Source organism: Urocampus carinirostris, chromosome 18 (assembly GCF_059441175.1).
Source record: "Urocampus carinirostris isolate Australia breed hairy pipefish chromosome 18, RoL_Ucar_1.0, whole genome shotgun sequence".
NCBI classification, from domain to species: domain Eukaryota; kingdom Metazoa; phylum Chordata; class Actinopteri; order Syngnathiformes; family Syngnathidae; genus Urocampus; species Urocampus carinirostris.
In genome coordinates, this window is record NC_142366.1 from 8,410,614 (window position 1) to 8,429,425 (window position 18,812).

The window sequence follows — 18,812 nt, forward strand, 5'->3', positions numbered from 1 at the left end:
CGGGAGTTGTAATGACATAAAAAATACTTGGATTTCGCATCGTGATTATCATGATGAATTAAATTACCTTATTTATTTGTGTATAATGCACTTTTTTTAGAACTAAAAGTTTAGGTATGTTATACAAAAGGTTTTACCGTAAAGCATTGACTGTAACTGGATTCAAACCTGGGTTAAAACGGTGAGAGCATCAAACTCTAACCACTTGACCACCAGTGATTTATAGATGACATATGAAAGGGTTGGAGATTGTATCCCATTAGCACACCATCTTTATAGTCACAGTACCGGAATAGAATACATTCTATTCTTATATTCTAAGCATTGTGAAATGCTTAATGAAATTAACATTCGTCTCTGGTACCGTGACTCAAACAAGTATGATCCATCCATTCATCCATTTTCTTCCACTTATCCAAGGTCGTGGGGGCAGCAGCCTCAGCAGGGAAGCCCTGACCTCACTTTTCCCAATCACTTCATTCGACGGGATCCTGATGTGTTCCCAGGCCAGCCTAGAGACGTAGTTTCTCCAGCGTGGCCTGGGGGGACATGCCCGGAATACCTCCTGAGGGAGGCGTCCAGAAGGTATTCTTATCAGATGCCCTAGCCAGTTCAACTGGCTCCTCTCAATGGGGAGTAGCAGCGGCCCTACACTGAGTCCCTCCCAGATGACCGAGCTTCTCATCCTAAAAGTATGATACAGAGACAAAATGTACTACCTTATAGTATGTCACTTAGACCAATGTTTCACAAATGATGGGTCGCGACCCACTTTTAGGACCTTTAATCAGTGGGTTGTGGGCCTTTTGCCATTGCAAAATTACTCTAAGAGACAAAAGAAAAGCCTTATTGATCCCCTACAACAGTTAATTGAATGATTGAATTGAATGATAGCAAAATACCATGTATAGCACTATAATACTGGTGCTCTCACCACCGCAACCCAGGTTCGATTCTTGCTGCATCCAAATGCAAATGGCTGAAAAGTTCGAGATGAGAAAAAGCGAAACAAAATTATTACCAATTTCTATTCAAAAACTAGCGGTGCACGTTATGCACAAGTGCAGGTTATACACGGATAAATACGGTCTCATCAGACCGCAGTTGCCAGTTTAATCAGCAAGATATCCCCTCAGTTTGACTTTGGTGGAGCAGATTGGACGGGACTTTTCTTCTGAAATTATTGTGCACCAATTGTGACGGAACGCAGACTCGCTTTTAGTCTAATGTCTGAACAAACTGACGGCAAACGGTAGAACAAAAATATAAGAATAAATACAACAACAGCCTTAATGAAAGATGTTGTGACAAAGGAAACTAACAGCTGCTGCTGGTTCTGATTGTTTGTTTTTGCAGCTGACCCAATTGGGCCGTCCAGTAGACGTGTGCTTGTCCATGTATTAGACGGCGTTGAGGCCCTAAAACGTGGTGGAGTGTCTGTGTGCGTAGAAAATGTGTGTGTGTTGGGAAGAGGCTAGCCGTAGCCGCCAAAATTCTGCTTTGTACCACGTGACATTTTGTACTGGATATTTATATCACATTAATTAAATATCTTTTAAAGCTCATTGGTTCGTTTTGCTGCACTTTCCATGATGAATTATCTATTGACCAGGGTTCGGACACCATTTTCATGGCCAAAATCCAGAACTTTTTAAGGACTTTCAAAGCAAATTTTCCAAACTCACCAGTACCATTAAAATAAGAAATCTGGTGTGAATCATGTACTTTGGAGAGCCAAAAATATATCTGCCATTTACAAATGCGATTTTTCATTTTGATTGTGCATCTAACAAGGCTTCTGATTTTTAGATCTTGAGTAAATCCTGAATATATTTTCTGATACAAATAGGTGTTAAAAATGACGGTAATATGTAGCTCAAATTTTCAGTTGCAGGAAGTTCTTCCCAGTACTATTTACTACTGGAAAACACTACCTAATATTTGGCATCGCCCATAATAAATGTCTGTAATTGATGCGTAATCCTTGCACTAATACACATTTCATAGTGCCGTGTTTAGGTGTAGCATGCACCTCTAATAGGACAATGCCATACAAACTAATGCGCACTGCCGTTAATCACGAGGGAAGAGGAAATGCAATGGCAAAGCAAAGCCACTAGAGAGCAGTATCTGCCTAATTTTTAAGCAGAGTTATTGATAAACAATTTTAAACATTTACAAGCACTGCACCCGGACCCCATCTCAGATGGACCCTATGAAAATTTACCTTTGTATAATTTGAATAGGAAAATGACACACCACCTAGTGGACAAGGGTAGATAATTAAAGTTTCATTTTTGGGTCTCATAATCATGTTTCTATTACGTTTTATCTTTGTTTTCATGTGAATTAAAAAAAAGATTGCTAAGATTACAAATATAGACAATCATCATTTTATACCCCGTTGGTTAATTGGTTGGATACGTTATCTATTAGGATTGTAGGGGAACCATTTAATGTGGTGTGTCTTGGGCAAGTACAGCCTGGCCCATCCCTCTCCATGTCAACATGTTTCCACCCGGTTTCGAAACCGGGACTTCTCGCTGTCAGGCGAATGTGCCAACCACTGCACTACCCAAAATTATTATTCTTACACTCATTTTAAGTAAGAAGAAAACACTTTTTTAATTGTTTCATCTTATTTAATTAATAATTTCCCTAAACAACTTTTTATTTAGTGGAAAACAATACCAATGTTTAGTTCTGTTCAGTTTTTGGATTAAAAAAATATATATATTTGAGAATATGAAAAGAAACATTTCACCTATTTGAAACAGTAATTAGTAGTCGTATGTTTTAATGAGATTATAATTTAAACCAAATCCAAATAAATAAAAAAGGAAATATATATACAGGGAGTGCAGAATTATTAGGCAAGTTGTATTTTTGAGGATTAATTTTATTATTGAACAACAACCATGTTCTTAATGAACCCAAAAGTCTCATTAATATCAAAGCTGAATATTTTGGAAGTTGGAGTGGGGCTTTTTTAGTTTTAGCTATTTTAGGAGGATATCTGTGTGTGCAGGTGACTATTACTGTGCATAATTATTAAGCAACTTAACAAAAAACAAATGTATACCCATTTCAATTATTTATTTTCATCAGGGAAACCAATATAACAGCTCAACATTTACAAATATACATTTCTGACATTCAAAAACAAAACAAAAACAAATCAGTGACCAATATAGCCACCTTTCTTTGCAAGGACACTCAAAAGCCTGCCATCCATGGATTCTGTCAGTGCTTTGATCTGTTCACGATCAACATTGCGTGCAGCAGCAACCACAGCCTCCCAGACACTGTTCAGAGAGGTGTACTGTTTTCCCTCCTTGTAAATCTCACATTTGATGAGGGACCACAGGTTCTCTATGGGGTTCAGATCAGGTGAACAAGGAGGCCATGTCATTAGTTTTTCTTCTTTTAGACCCTTTCTTGCCAGCCACTCTGTGGAGTACTTGGATGCGTGTGATGGAGCGTTGTCCTGCATGAAAATCATGTTTTTCTTGAAGGATGCGGACTTCTTCCTGTACCACTGCTTGAAGAAGGTGTCTTCCAGAAACTGGCAGTAGGACTGGGAGTTGAGCTTGAGTCCATCCTCAACCCGAAAAGGCCCCACAAGCTTATCTTTGATGATACCAGCCCATACCAGTACCCCACCTCCACCTTGCTGGCGTCTGAGGCGGACTGGAGCTCTCTGCCCTTTACCGATCCACGGGCCCATCCATCTGGCCCATCAAGACTCACTCTCATTTCATCAGTCCATAAAACCTTAGAAAAATCCGTCTTGAGATTTTTCTTGGCCCAGTCTTGACGTTTCAGCTTGTGTGTCTTGTTCAGTGGTGGTCGTTTTTCAGCCTTTCTTACCTTGGCCATGTCTCTGAGTATTGCACACCTTGTGCTTTTGGGCACTCCAGTGATGTTGCAGCTCTGAAATATGGCAAAACTGGTGGCAAGTGGCATCTTGGCAGCTGTACGCTTGACTTTTCTCAGTTCACGGGCAGTTATTTTGCGCCTTGGTTTTTCTACACGCTTCTTGCGACCCTGTTGACTATTTTGAATGTAACGCTTGATTGTTCGATGATCACGCTTCAGAAGCTTGGCAATTTTAAGAGTGCTGCATCCCTCTGCAAGATATCTCACTATTTTTGACTTTTCAGAGCCTGTCAAGTCCCTCTTCTGACCCATTTTGCCAAAGGAAAGGAAGTTGCCTAATAATTATGCACACCTGATATAGGGTGTTGATGTCATTAGACCACACCCCTTCTCATTACAGAGATGCACATCACCTGATATGCTTAATTGGTAGTAGGCTTTCGAGCCTATACAGCTTGGAATAAGACAACATGCATAAAGAGGATGATGTGGTCAAAATACTCATTTGCCTAATAATTCTGCACTCCCTGTATATATATATATATATATATATATATATATATATATATATATATATATATATTCAATCAATTATTCTTTTTAAGCCCTTTATGAAGTAAAAAATAACAACTATTATTGGGGTTTGTAAATAATCTAAATACAAATCCAAGATATTAAAAAAATTGTACAGAATCATTATTACCTATTTTGAGAAAGTAATAAAGAAAATATGTGTACAATTATGAAAAATTAAACAAAGAATGCACAAAAACCTTTCAGCGACATTTAACTTTCATTTCCTGAAAAACAAAATGGCTGCAAAAAAAAAAAAAGAAAAAGAAAAAAACAAATAAATCAAGTATCATGCAAAAAAAACAAAAAAAAACTAAGGAAATGGTTCTATGACCTCAAGTAGCAATCCCGTTGACAGCCAATGAAATTACTGGGGCGGAGACATCAAGAAAATGAATACTCATCATTTCAATAACATTTTATTGACTTTTACATTCAAGCTTTTAAAAAAAAAATCTCAGTGATTTTGTGCGAGTTCAAAGCGAGGATGTTACGAACTTTGGCTGACCGGTCTCTGGCACCGTCCAGAGTCTCACTTCCTGCTGGAGGCGGAGCCTTCTTTTTCCCCGCGCTCGCGTCGAAGCTCCTTCAATTCTTGGCGATATTTGCGCTCGATGAAGCGTTTCTGATGGGCCATCTGTGGGAAATTATCTGCAAAAAACGACCACAACAGCGATTAAGTTGAAGAACGAACAATGGAGGAAAAAAAAAAAGAACGACCGATGCTCTCCGACTTCGGTCCAGCGGGCAAAAAATTGGAGGCGTTGCCGTTAGCAACAACGGCGTGAAATTAACAAGCTTCTTAGGTGTCACAAATCATTAATTTGAATTCTTCATAAGACATCTCCATGAGGAGGTCCTGCCTCTAATAAAGTAGTCAAATTAATAATTTTTGAATTATTGTACCCGGGCCTTAACATGACATCAGCACGAAGAATAAACGCGAATGACTTTGCAAAAAAACAATAAAAAGCACCATCGAGTGTTCAAATCATGCAGTTTGCAAATTCCCACCTTAACTTTAGTTTTCTGTAATGTTGCACAACCAGGGCATTAAAATATGCATTCTTTATGCATTTTCTGTAAGAAATAGCCCCAAACTAGTGTCTTATGCAGGGATACAACTGACGATTATTTTCATAATTGTGGAATCGGTCGATTATTTGTTTGATAAATCAATGAATCAGATTTCTTAAAGGCGTATTTATGCTCCTCCTCTGTTTTTAACTATAATGTTTTGGACATATTGAAAAATATTGCACACAAACACAGAATATTCTGTAATATAACACAATAAAAAAGATCAATTAACTTGCCAATAGACAAAAATACATCCAAATATTTAATATACGCCTAAAAATATGTATGATACTCGATTCCTATCACCTTATCCAAAGAAAGTATTAAGTTTGGACTTATCATACAAAACAAAAAGAAAGAAATACATTTCATTTCAAGTGTAGTAATTTTTGATAAACATTATCAATATGAAACTTATACATAATTTGCACAAGAATCTGCCTCTTGTGTAGAGTTAAACATGTCATATTTATCATTTATCTTTTTACTTGATTTTATGTACTTATTACCTGATTTTTGTTTCCTGGACCTCTGCAGCATTTTCTATTCACTTGAAAATTGTTAATTTTCACAGTCAAACATTCCAAAGTTAAAACTATTATGCCAATTATCTTTGTAATTAAGCTATGTTCAATTAAAAAAAAAAAATATATATATATAAAGTTTTAGTGCCCTCTGCCGAACCAAAGTTGTACTTCAAGTCTCAACAGAATCGTGTGCACTGATTTAACGTACTTAATGGCTCTCAAATATGTGATACAACAAATCCATTATCTAATTAGGTGCCAACGCTTTTAATAATCAAATGTAATCGATGTTATCGATTAGTTGTTGCCGCCCTATTCTTATGCAACTTTTAATTGTACTAGAGCACCAACTGAGGCTGTTTTAAGAAAGAAGAAATAGCTCTAAAAGTATTGTATAAGCTGCATTGTGCCTGTAAGATTACACGACTAGAGCACGAAGGGTCATCAAAACTAGTATCTTTATCCAAACATATTCTAATTTTCTAACTTTTATTTCAGTTAAAGCGCCCCCTGTTGGCTGCTTCAAGAAAGAAAAATCCACAATTTAGCCCAAAAATCTTTGTACTAGCTGCCTATTGCCTGCAGCGTGACAATACCATAGCATTAAAATGTGCATTTTAAAAGCATTTACCCTCTTAACTTATGCCAAACATATTCCACACGTCGAACTTTGAACTTGACTAAAGATAACATGCGCATTAAAATATGTATATTTCATGGCGAATTGTCAAAACTACAACTTTATGCAAACATATTCCACCTTTCTAACTTGTATTCTAGTTTAAGCATCCTCTTGTGGCGCTCTAAGTATAAAAATTCATAAATTGTCACATTGTGTCGGTAACATGACACTACTAGGGCACTAAAATGTGCATTTTTACCAGGATTTTCTACAAACTGGTGTCAGGGTTTGTACAACTGGCAAAATTCAAGCACTTTAGGTACCATGAAAGCAAATTTTCCAATTCTTCAGTAGCATTAAATGAAGAAATCAGGAATGAGTCGTGTATTTTGTAGAGCCACAACTATATTTGTGACTTACATATGCTGTGTTTAATTCTTTTAAAACTCTATACTGTAGGTCTTGGGTAAAAATGACTATTAGGTAGCCTACATTTTCATTTGCATGAACTTCTTCCAATTAAAATTTACCACTGCGAAACACTACCTTCATTTTTTGCACAGCCAATAATAAATATTTAGAATTGATGTGTAATCCTTACACTGATTTCATTGTGCCCTGTTGAGGTGTAGCATGCACTTGTCCTCTTGGGCATGACAATATCATAAAAAAAAACTAATGCCAGCTTCCGTTATTCACAAAGGGAAGAAGAAATGCAATGGTAAAGCGAAAGGACCAGAGAGCAGTGTGGCGTCATTTTTAAGCAGACTAGTTGCGAAACATAGCAACAATTTCAAGGATTCAAACACCTTTAAAACCTTGAAAACATTAAATTTCAAGCGTTTTCATGGATTTCAAGCACCTGTATGAACGCTGTAGTGTTTTATCCCAAACAAATTGCACCAGTGCAGCCTTTAATATAATCATAACACCGCCCGGGGGTTGCTCCAAAAAACCCCGCATAAATTGGCAGAAAAATCGTTGTTAAAGATACACAGTTCAAAGGTAGTTATAGTACTTGTACCCTATAAAACACAGTAATTTCTTTATTTCTATTGCTTTCTGTTTTACAATTTCAATTCCATTTTCATTTTGGATATGCTTTCAGAAAAAAACCCCCAATATAAACATGGCTAAGCAACTTTTCTTTCCAAATCCAAATCTTTCCAAAACACGGCAATACCAGGGTGTTCAAAATAGATTTGCAGCATTTCCCGCCACAAATAGTCCAAATTAGTGTCAGTGTGTAAACAAATTCTACCTGTCCAACTATTAATTAAAGTGCTCCTGAAAAATTGTTGGTCGTCACTTGTACCCCCAAAAATACAATAATAATTCCACATTTGTTGCTCTTTTGAGAAAAAAACCTACAGAGGAATTGAAAATGGGCACCATTTGGTGGCACTGCCTCCACTGTTCATTCTAGACACATGCAAAAAAAACAACATCTATGCTCAATGGAAATAAATGCTCATTTGAAAAGCGTGTGGGCACAAAATAGCGGCAGTAAGCATACGGAATGAAAAGAAATCTCGGCAGTTTGCTGTTAGAGGCGGTGAACGGGTCAACACGCCAAGAACCGCCAAGTACACGCCAAAAATTTGCAAAGCACAAGCAAAAAGCGCCGCTGTTACATGAGCCGTCTTTATTCGCAGATTAGCCTGCCGGCTAGCGCTAAGACCGCGCCCCCTTTTCCAATGTTGGGTGCGTAAGCTGTGCTTTTCAGGCCGTTTTCGTAGCCCAAAAAACGCGAGGGGGCAACCAACCCCGAAATCTCAACACCCGGCGCCTTCTTGACCAATTATTTTGCAAATTTCATCAAGGTAAACCTCGAAAATGGTGCCACCAAGTACCAATTAGCGGTACGTTCAAAAAACAGGGTGTAGTTAAAAAACTTGAGCACAAATGCCGCCAAGAGATGCTTCTCCTAAATAAAAACAATAAAAACATGAATATTTAAATGCATATATAAAATGACTTGGAATGTGGGCCCAACGATTGTTGGCAATGCAGCAATCATAAGAAGTCTCGTGCCGGCGTGATGACGGGGCCCTATCGTGGATACAGAGCCGGAGCTAAGGCTAAGCGGCTAGCTGCGTTCTAAGTCTTTGTTACCATCCGTAATCATGCTAAATGTGAACTCTCTACCAAATAAGACTGTAGAACTGGCTGTGCTGGTGAAAAACATCAAAGCGTACAGGGAGTGCAGTTTGCTGTGTTTTACGGAAACGTGGTTCACGTCTAGCAACCCGGACGCTAGCGTGGAGCTACCCAGAGCTATTCGGACGCTAACGTGGAAATACCCGGAGCTATCCGGAGCTACTTCAGCGCTGTTAGGGACAGAGACACAAAAGCCTGCGGGAAGCGGAGAGGAGGTGGACTCGCTATCTACGTGAACACGAGGTGGTGTAACCCTGGGCACAAAGATTTCTATCTGCTGCAGGGACGTCGAACTTTTGGACTAGCGTGTGACTTCATCCACTCCGCTGTTGCTAAACTACAACACAGCACCGGGGGGCCATCATTTTAATCTGTTAATAAACAACAAAAGGATACTGCTGGAAGTGTGAATTTCCCTACGGGGGTGAATAAAGAATATATCTATATATCTATGAACGTTTGATTTCTCTTAGCTGATGAGAAGCGTGCGCCCCAAACCCAAGCATTTTTAATGAGTAACTCGGTCCAGTCTTTTTGCTTTGTTGTACAACTCCATTATTTTTCTTTGATAAGGAGTTTTGCTGGGATCCTGAAAAACTTTTTACAATCACTTTTTCCCTGATTCTAGCACACAAGAAAACGACATCTAGCAGCAACTACGGCTTTCTTTTCACCTGTCTTCTGACCAGCACAAGTATTGTTTAGCCTCCATGCTAAGCCCTGCTCAATTGAATAGGTCACAATGTTTACAAACAAATAAAAGGGTCCATAGCAGGGCTTTCCAACGTTGTCCCCGTGGGCATCAGGTTTGCCCCCAAAATACAATTGAGGGAACTGCGGATCAGTTCTGAAAATAGCTCAACAGTGCTAGGTCATTGTGATTTTACCGTAAAATGATATTGGAAGAATGTCGTCAGATTTTTTTCTTACCCCCCAAAAATAAGGGAGGTTGATCGCAGGTCCAACAACCATGTGGAGGGATAGATGTTGACCACAAGCATATATTTTAGCTTTGCCCAAGAATACAAGATTACTGGGAAAAAAATAAGGTTTGTTTTAAAGGAATTATTGGGATATGCATACCTAAAACATTCAAGGTGTTCTATTCAGGCCATCTAACGGAAGAAATACGATAGAGAAGGGATGAGTACCTGGTTAAAAATTTACGGACAGCTAGCAAAAACAAATAAGAAGATTATGGCACAAACAAGATCTCCCTACCGTGGAGCAGTGGGTGTGTACTGTGAAGGAAATATTTGTAATGGAGAGGACCACATTTATAAGAAAGCAGGAGACCCAATTCATGGAGGAGTGGAAAAAAATGGATAGACTATAAGGGAAATAAGGACACCACTTACAAACAATGAAGACTGAACTTTGAAGAATGATTTGAACATTGAATATATTTCCCAACACTGCAATGTGGTTTTGGTTGCTTTTTGTTAATTTTTTTGGGGGGTTTTGTTTTTGCTTCAAGCACCTTTTTGGCCTCCTTTCTAGTTAGCTATCTAGATTTGTTTTTAGCCTTTCATCTAGCTAATTGCCATCTAGGATTTTTACTCTGAGTGAAGTAAAGAAATTCATGTCACTAGAAAATCACAAGAACCCAGCACTGTTGAGCTATTTCCAGAACCTGTCCACAGGCTACTCAGATGTTCTTTGTGGGCCTCAAGTTGGAGAACCCTGCTTAAAGATTAGAAATGACTCTCCTAAATTTGACGGATTTAAGAAAGTATGTAAAAAACAAAATTAAAATCTTTGCTGAGAAGCAAACATGGAGGACAGGCAAATGCGGGCACGAAAGGCGAATGTCTGGTGTTTCTTCTCCGAATGGACTTTGAGGAAGAGATGAAAGCAAAGATAAAGAAGACGCCCCCTGCTGCGAGGAGTTGTGAGCCCCGAGCTTCCCTCAGGCCTGTCTTTTGCCTTCAAAGAAAAAACGTCTTCGTGGCTCGCCCCCAACGGCGCAAGAGACCCGCGACACGCGTGTCTTTGTGGATGTCGTTCAACACGGGGGTCGGCAACTACCGGGTTGCGGACCGTTACCGTGCTGTTTGGTACCGGGCAGCACAGAAAAAAATAAAAGTCGCCCTATGTTTTGCTTGTACTGTAAATAACGTGCATTTTTTTAACCCACAAAAGATCCCAAAGTTTGGGTGTGCGTTACACACAATGTTTTACGGTAGTACATTACCGGATTTGACATGGTTCGTACATCTTTTAATGGCTAAATTCAAGCCCTTTCTAAGCAATGTTCCCTCTAAGCTGCGTGTGTGCGCAATTGCGCACCGCCCAGGGCTTTTCCGCGCACAAGAAAATCTAGCCAGCTCACAAAAATCAAGGCTCGAAATTGCTAATTAGGAAGCGAGTTAAGTCAAAGTTACAGTGCATGAAGGTAAAAATACAAGGGTTCCCCTGACGTTGTGTTCTAAATGCGGTATTTGGAAGTCAAGGTCGAAGGTCAATAGAACAAAAAATAAAAAAATACCAAAATGAAAACATAGTGAAGAGCTGGAAAAAAAAAGAAACAAAAGGATAGAAAAAGAGAAAAAAAGAGTAGGAAAAATTCAGAAAAAAAGCCAGAAAAAAAGAAAAAGAAACAAATAAAAGGAAAAAAGGAAATAGAGAACAAAAAAGCAAGAAAAAGGTAACAGCTGGGAAAAAATAAACACATTAAGATGTCTTTAAAGGAACAAAAAAAAGTAGAAAAAAAAACAAGGAAAAAGAAGAAAAAGTTTGTGTTGCATTTAAATCATTTCCAATTATATCAAGTCAATCTTGTTACCAACATTGAACTTCCACTAAAAAAATGTAATTAAATACAGTTCTGTATCGTGCAACCGACTAAATGAGACCCCCAAAATGTTATTATGCGACAAAAGGACTTAACCGCTGATCCCTAGTTGTCTAGTGCAGGCTTGTCAAATGTACTGCCCCGACGATTCAATCCAGCCCTTCATAAATTTCCGAAGAGGTAAAAAAATAAATGAACACAACTAGGTAATTTATATTAAAGGTTATGATTTTTTTTTAATAAATGCAAATTGAATACTCACTTTGGGTGCTAATGGGCAGAGTCAAGTTTGTATAGTGTGGTGAGTTGGTTTAAGTGTAAAGGTGCATTCACTCAACTGTTATAATAAACCAGTTAACACATTCACTGGCAAACATGTAGCTGTTTGTGTGACGCCTGTGCTCGTATACTCACATTTATCGAGCGCGTCCATGGCGGCTCCCATCTCCGCTTGCTGGATGCTACGAGAGAGCAGAGGGTAAGGTATTAAGCAGATTTTTTGAGCGAGGCTTATCCAGGTGCGTCTTATTTTTGTTCTGAGACAATGGCGGCGAGTGGAGGCGGATTAGCGGAGCCGTCCAAACTTATCTGGCGGCGAGGATTTGGTGACGAGGTGCGTTTGTTTGCCGTCGGGGTTTGGAATCTTTTCAGATGTTCAACGGAAGCAGAATTATTTTGGTTATCTTGAATTTGAAACCCCATCCATCCCCTTTCAAATAGATCAAGAACCAGTTGAAAAGAAAGCCTAACTTGAATTTGAATAATAAACCTTGAACGTGGGTTCAAAAACAAAAATGCTTGCCTGAGAATACCAACCCAAGCCTCAAAAAAATAATTCAAATATAAAAAAAATACTTGGAAAACTTAAATTGTCATTAACTATTTGAGACTGGAATTGGAAATAGAAACCCTAATTACATCAACCCCTGATTTTATAACACAAACAAATGACTGAAACTCAGACAAAAAAAATGCCCTTACAAACTGTGGTATTTTCCTTTACAAAATAATCTTACACCATTTTTTTTCAAACGTGTTTTTTATGTAGTTTAACATGTTATGGTACATGTGTTTCGTTATATCATGTATATTGTTAATTAACATTTTGTTGTGAGATACTGAGTTGCTCGACATGAATGAGCTTTATTATAAAAAAAGTTTGAAAATTAAGTAGCTTGGACGTTCACTGTAGCAGAAAAAATACATGCAAATATAATTAAGTAGAATAATAATACATTTTCTTATTCAAATTATAAATTCATTTTCTGCATTAAATTATTGTTGGTAATATACTGATTAAAGGGATAACCACAAACCTGTCTTTTTTCATTTTCTCATTTTATACTTCCTTTTTTTCTTAACTTCTTTATACAACATAATAATTCATGATATAATGCATCAAAGCATGTGAGCCGTTTGAGAGCCGGCTCTCTTTAATGAGCCGAAAAAGCCGGTTCTCTAAAAGAGACGGACTTCCTTTCACTACACAACTACCACATGAAATCCGATGTTTTTTAAGACCACATGTATTTCAAATTTACTCAATCAAGCCTGCCGATTGTTTTCCGATCAGAATGACTCACGGCGTTTCAATTCAGGTTCGGCCATTGCGACTTGATGATTGTATCCAAAGAAAATTCAAAACTATGTTGTTTGTTATGTTATGTTATGTTGCTTTCACTTTGTTCACGTGTGATCGGAATGATGCATGATGGGATATCCCCAGGCGGCAGACGCATGCGCACACTAGCATCAAACCGGATGGTACCCATCATTGACAAATTTGCGTTTTTCCGTACAGATTTTCTTGTACGTCGTACACGTCTTAAAATGCATAATAAACGTACTTTGTACGGCAAAAACGTACAGGTTGACAGGTATGCAAAACCAACACAGGACTCAAACGCTTATTTTAAAACACAAACTAATAACTCAAAATCCTAATAAAAAATAGACTTGAAACCCTAATTTGAACAATGTAAACATGACTTGAAACCCCATTTGAAAAACCCATTTTAACACCTTACTTTGAAACACAAACAAATGACGCAAAACCATAATACAAAAACCCCAAAAAGACCAAGAGTTTCAACCCTAATTCAAAAAAATGTAGTCGTGACTCGAAACCCCATTTTGAAACCTCAACAAATGACATGAAACTCTTATTAAAAAAGACTCAAAAAGTAATTTGAATAAAAAACTTGACCTGAAACCCTAATTCGAAAAAAAGAAACAGATTTGAGACCCTAAATTGAAAAACAAGTAAAGGACTTGAATCCCTCATTTAAAACAAGACACAAACCCTTTTTTGAAACACCAACAAATGACTCGAAAGCCTAATTGAAATAATTCAATTTTAAATCACAACCCAAACTTGATAAATGTGAACATGAATCGAGACCCTAATTTGAAAAAATCAATTTTATATCAAAACCTTAATTTGGAAAATAATGATTCAGAATCCTAATTTCTAAAACATAACCAAGACTACAAACCTTAATTCGAAAAAGTCAAGGTCAACTGAAAACCCTTTTTTGAAAAACGAACAAGACTCGAAATTTGAATCACCAACACATAACTCGAAACTGTAATGTTAAAAAAAACCTCACATGACTAAAAACCTTATTTTCAAAAGCACGTCTCTCTTTTGAAATGGCTCAGGCTTGAAGCTAGTCATACCCCATGGCATTTTATCAAACTTTCCCAGTAGCTGTTTGAAACCTCACCAGTGTCTCGAAACCCTTATCACACGTGCTTGCAGCCACTCTTGCCATCTGCCCGCCGCCGGCGCTCCTTTTCCCCTATCCGGCAATTTACGTCAAATCAATAATGAATGGATTCATTTTCATTGTGCATAATGCGTCTCCCGATAGCGAACGGCAAAGATAAACGCCGCCGCCGGCCATTAAGAAAGAGGTGGGGCCAATTTGCCGTCTTCACCTTTGAAACCATAGGGCGCTTGCCTCACTGCTTCGGTGACGCCATGCTGCTTTTAACATCATCGATCGGTTGCGCTACAATTGATGGTTGGCCCCTAACCCTCGCCTGTAACCCTTACCCCTAACCCTCGGCCACTAACCCTAGCCCTTGACCCTGGCTATGATCCCCTAAACCACAAACTCTAAACCTGATCCCCTCGAGCATATTTTCCTGATACGAACTGTCAACCAATTAATTTGTTCCAGGCCTCTCAAAAGCATCCAAGTTAAACATATATCTATCTACCTTGGTCATATCCCTCAAGAGGGGTGACCGACAGCAAGACAAACACTTACTATAACAAAGAAAATAAAAGGGAAAAAATTGCAAAAAACACACACAATTTTTTTTGGACCATGGCCAACCCAAATGCCCAAACAAGTTAGACACCTCGTCACCTAAGTTGCTTTCGTCCCTCCAGATGAAACGGGACACAAGAAAGCAGCCATGGCACTCAGGTCAGGGTGACACAACACACTCTTTTGTTCAACAGCAGGGCCCAACAAGCTCTCACTGGTTTACCCCTGCTGCATCATACAGGTGCCCTGCCCATCCATCAGAACGTGCCCAAACATACCACTATCCTTTTACAACACCTCTCCAGGTTAAACATAAATAGCTATAAAACACATTTTCCCGATCTCTAAAAGCACATTCAAATAGTAAAACTTAAAATATATAAAGTGCTGATAAAATTACTTTGAAGCCCCAGGTTCTTGTGGTAATATCTGGAATTTCTTGAAGCCTGGATTTTCTCTTCTATTTCAGGCAAAATCTATGTATTTAGAACTTCTCGTAGCTACATACCATACGCGTGTAGTGACATTTTTTCAATGCAACTTTAAAGTTTGTGACTTAAAAAATGAATAAATACAAAGTTACTTTAAATAAAAGAGTAGTGGCATTTCTTTAACATACCATTTAATTACATTTAGTTAGACCTTTAAATTACATCCTTTGGAGGTATATATTATGCTGATGTGGTCCTCGGTGACACCGCTGCCCTAATCCTAGCTCACAAAACCTTGCCCCAAACCTGAGCCATTATCCCTGAAACCCTAACCAACCCCAACCTCTAAATCCACAAACCCTGTCCCCTAATCTTAACCCTTAAAGATAACCCAATAAACCTAGGCCTAATCCGCCGACCTCAGTTCAATAACCCCTCGACCCTAACCCCAGCCTTAATCTTGTAACTCAAGCTCACTAACCCTTGGCCCTAACCCGAGCCATTATCCCCTAAACCACAAACCACAATTTCCAAACCAACTAACTCTTGCCCCTAACCCTGAAGGCTAACCCACCTCACCCTAGGCCTAATCCCCCAACCCCAGTTAACTAACACTTGGCGCTAAACGCAGCCCTAATCCTGTAACCCCGGCTCGAATCCTAACCCTTCAGGCTAACCCACTAAACCTATGCCTAATATCTTTACCCTATTTCACTCACCATTTCCCCTAACCTTAGCCTTAATTCTGTAAACCTAACTCACTAACCCTTGCCATTATCCCCTAAACCACAAACCCTAGCCCTAATCCCCTAACCCTTGACATTAACGATTATGGCTAACTCATGAACCATAGGCCTAATCCCATTACCCTAGTTTATTAACCCTTGCCCCTAACCCTTGACCCCCTAGATTAGCGCAGAAAACGATTACAAATTAGGGTTTGGTAAAGGAGTCTGGTACAGACTGTCAAAAGATATCTTCCCGGTGGGGGGGTCTCTAACCTGGGTCCTTTTCCACATCCGATGCGCTCGCCCTTGAAGTAGACCGCCACAGTGTAAGTGCGAGCGTGCGAGGGGCCAACTGTCTGCAGCGTCCTGCGGTGAAAAAAATGAAAAGTCAGCTTTCTGAAAGAGTTTGCGAAGACTGATGGGAATGCAAATCCATTTCTCGATGGCAGCAGGGGCCCTCGTGTTGTTTTAGCGCCATCCGTCCTGATGGCAAGCGCCTCATGGCACGCGCCTCCTTTGCGCCGAGCGCCTCGTTGTACGTGTCTCGTTTGCTGCAGACGCTGAATTATTGAGCCTATGTGGTAAGTGACCACGTGGCATTAAAAATAGATGGCGCTCTTTTCAAATAAGTCAATGGCATCTGAATTATTCAGCCCGCTGCCTGTTTATGCAAATGTTAGCATTTCAAACATAGGGACGCTTTTGTTCTGGCGTTGGAAGATGCCGGATGATGACTCCTTTTATTTATTTTAGGGGCCCTCACTTAGTTTGGGTTTCGTAGCTCGGGGGCTTGGCTACCCAGAATGTTGAAAGAGTCATTTTGGAACAGAAAAACATGTTTGGGGCTTAAAAACACCTAAACGCTTTATATAAGCCTTATGAGGGAAGGCAACATATACTGCATAAATATGTCTACATTCATTGGAAAACGTTAAAAAAAGTTGTGTCATGTTTGTTCTCCTCAAAGACCATATGATTTTCCATTATCTAACATTTTTGAAAAAGGACCAGGAAACCACTAAGGAACAGCAAAGAGCTGCATGCAGCTCCAACAAATGCTCATTGAGCCCAAAACACCCAGAGCCAACGTTAAAGGGAGATTTTGTATTATTTAGCGCCTCCTAGTGGTAAAAAAACAATGATTCAGTTAAAAAAAATTGAATTGATTTGGATAATAAGCAAAAACACACAAAGACATTTGTATTATCCTACAGGCACCTGACTTGTTTAGTTCTAAGGGTACCTCAAAGAACCAAAAACTAAAAAAGCAAAACAGTGAGAAGTTGTGCGGCTCGGTCAGTTTGAGTTTCCATCGTTTGTATTTATCCCTATGCTTTGAACCACTCGTTTTCAGTTCCATAACTACAGCACCATATTGTGGTCAAATAATATTCACTGTTCCTTCAAAAATAGTGACACATTTTCCAAAAACAAAAAAGTAAGGTTTATCAAGCTGTTTTGCATATGTATAAGGCTTAGAGCTGTTGACACATAGGCAGACACAAGGGGTTGGGTAAATGTTTAGCCAATCAAATTGTAGAACACAATGCACATTGTGCTGTGTTAAATCATTCAATGCCATATGTTTTTCTCTAATTGGAAAAACACTTTTGACAAACTTTTGAAGGCCTACAAAAAATGTAGTTAGCTCTGTAGTTATATAAGCATACGGCATATAAAAAAAAAAACTTCGGACCTCATCCTTCATAGAAAAAAAAGTATGTTTCTAGCTATTAAAATTGTTTGGTAAACAAGAGTTGATCATTGCAAGGTTTAACGTTTCCTAGAAAACCTTTTACGATCAAAGCCCTGCTGACTGGCCGACAGAGAGGAAGCCAGGGAGAGAGAGATGCATCGCTCAGGCGGCCTGAAAAAGGGGCAGGACACAGACCCTGTCAGCGAGATGCAGAGGGATGCGGAGCAGGTGTTCCGTCATAATTCAGTATGAAAAACGCTACGATGGGCATTGGCCTAAATGCATTGGAGATCTCAAGTCAAGGTGTGCTGGCCATTCGGCGTGAATCTTGGCGAATCTTCAGCAATTAATTGTATTTCAGAATAGATAAAGAAAATTTCAGATTTGGAACAGATTTGGAAGCCTACCCGCCATAAGGGCTGTCTAATCACACTCATTGGCTGGCAAGAAGAAACACTAGAAAGTGGGGGCTTCCTCTATGTGTTGACAAAGATCTGATTAAAGCTCTCCTGCCATCTATAGAGTACTTACTGATGAGCAGTGCCAAATACTTTATACGTTTCTGCAGTCAAGGACACTTGTTTTGAAAAAATATTTTTACGTTTTGGCATTGGATGAGTAAAGGAACGTGATTGCAATCTGTCTGTGTTTTTATGAGGTTTGTCATCTTACTTGTAGAGCGGAATGTCAGGTTCTTTGCCCTCGGTCCTGAGCGTCAGGCAGCACTGCTGTAGTTGCGATTTGGGATCGTTCCAGTCCTGGTTGAGGATGAACTCCTGCCGCAAGACATCACAACAACATTTCACAAATAACAAATCCTGAACTTTGCTTTTATTTCATTTGACAAATCAGAGGCCACTCAAGCCCAGCGACATCCAGAAATATCAGGAGTCTCCCAGGTGAGCCGCCCGTCCCGCATCCCGCATCCATTCCTCCCATCCAGTCAGCGGGGACTTGTAAAAGCTCTTCCATTAAGCGGCAAGTCAGAGAAATTGGTTTAGCGCAAAGAGTGCTCTCAGCCGTTTCCTTTTTCCTTCATCTGCA

General features: G+C 39.2%; 1 protein-coding gene across 1 annotated transcript in view; it reads right to left on the reverse strand.

Annotated features, from left to right (window-relative positions):
• Positions 1-4,855: 4,855 nt before the first annotated feature.
• Positions 4,856-18,812, reverse strand: part of drosha (drosha ribonuclease III) — a 182,847-nt gene continuing 168,890 nt past the window's right edge. The window contains exons 29-32 of the mRNA XM_088322279.1: positions 18,441-18,544; positions 16,346-16,438; positions 12,050-12,096; positions 4,856-5,103 (exon numbers count right to left, since the gene is read on the reverse strand). Coding sequence (XP_088178405.1) covers positions 4,985-5,103; positions 12,050-12,096; positions 16,346-16,438; positions 18,441-18,544 — 363 coding nt within the window. The 3' untranslated portion in view covers positions 4,856-4,984. The remainder of the gene's footprint in view (positions 5,104-12,049; positions 12,097-16,345; positions 16,439-18,440; positions 18,545-18,812) is intronic.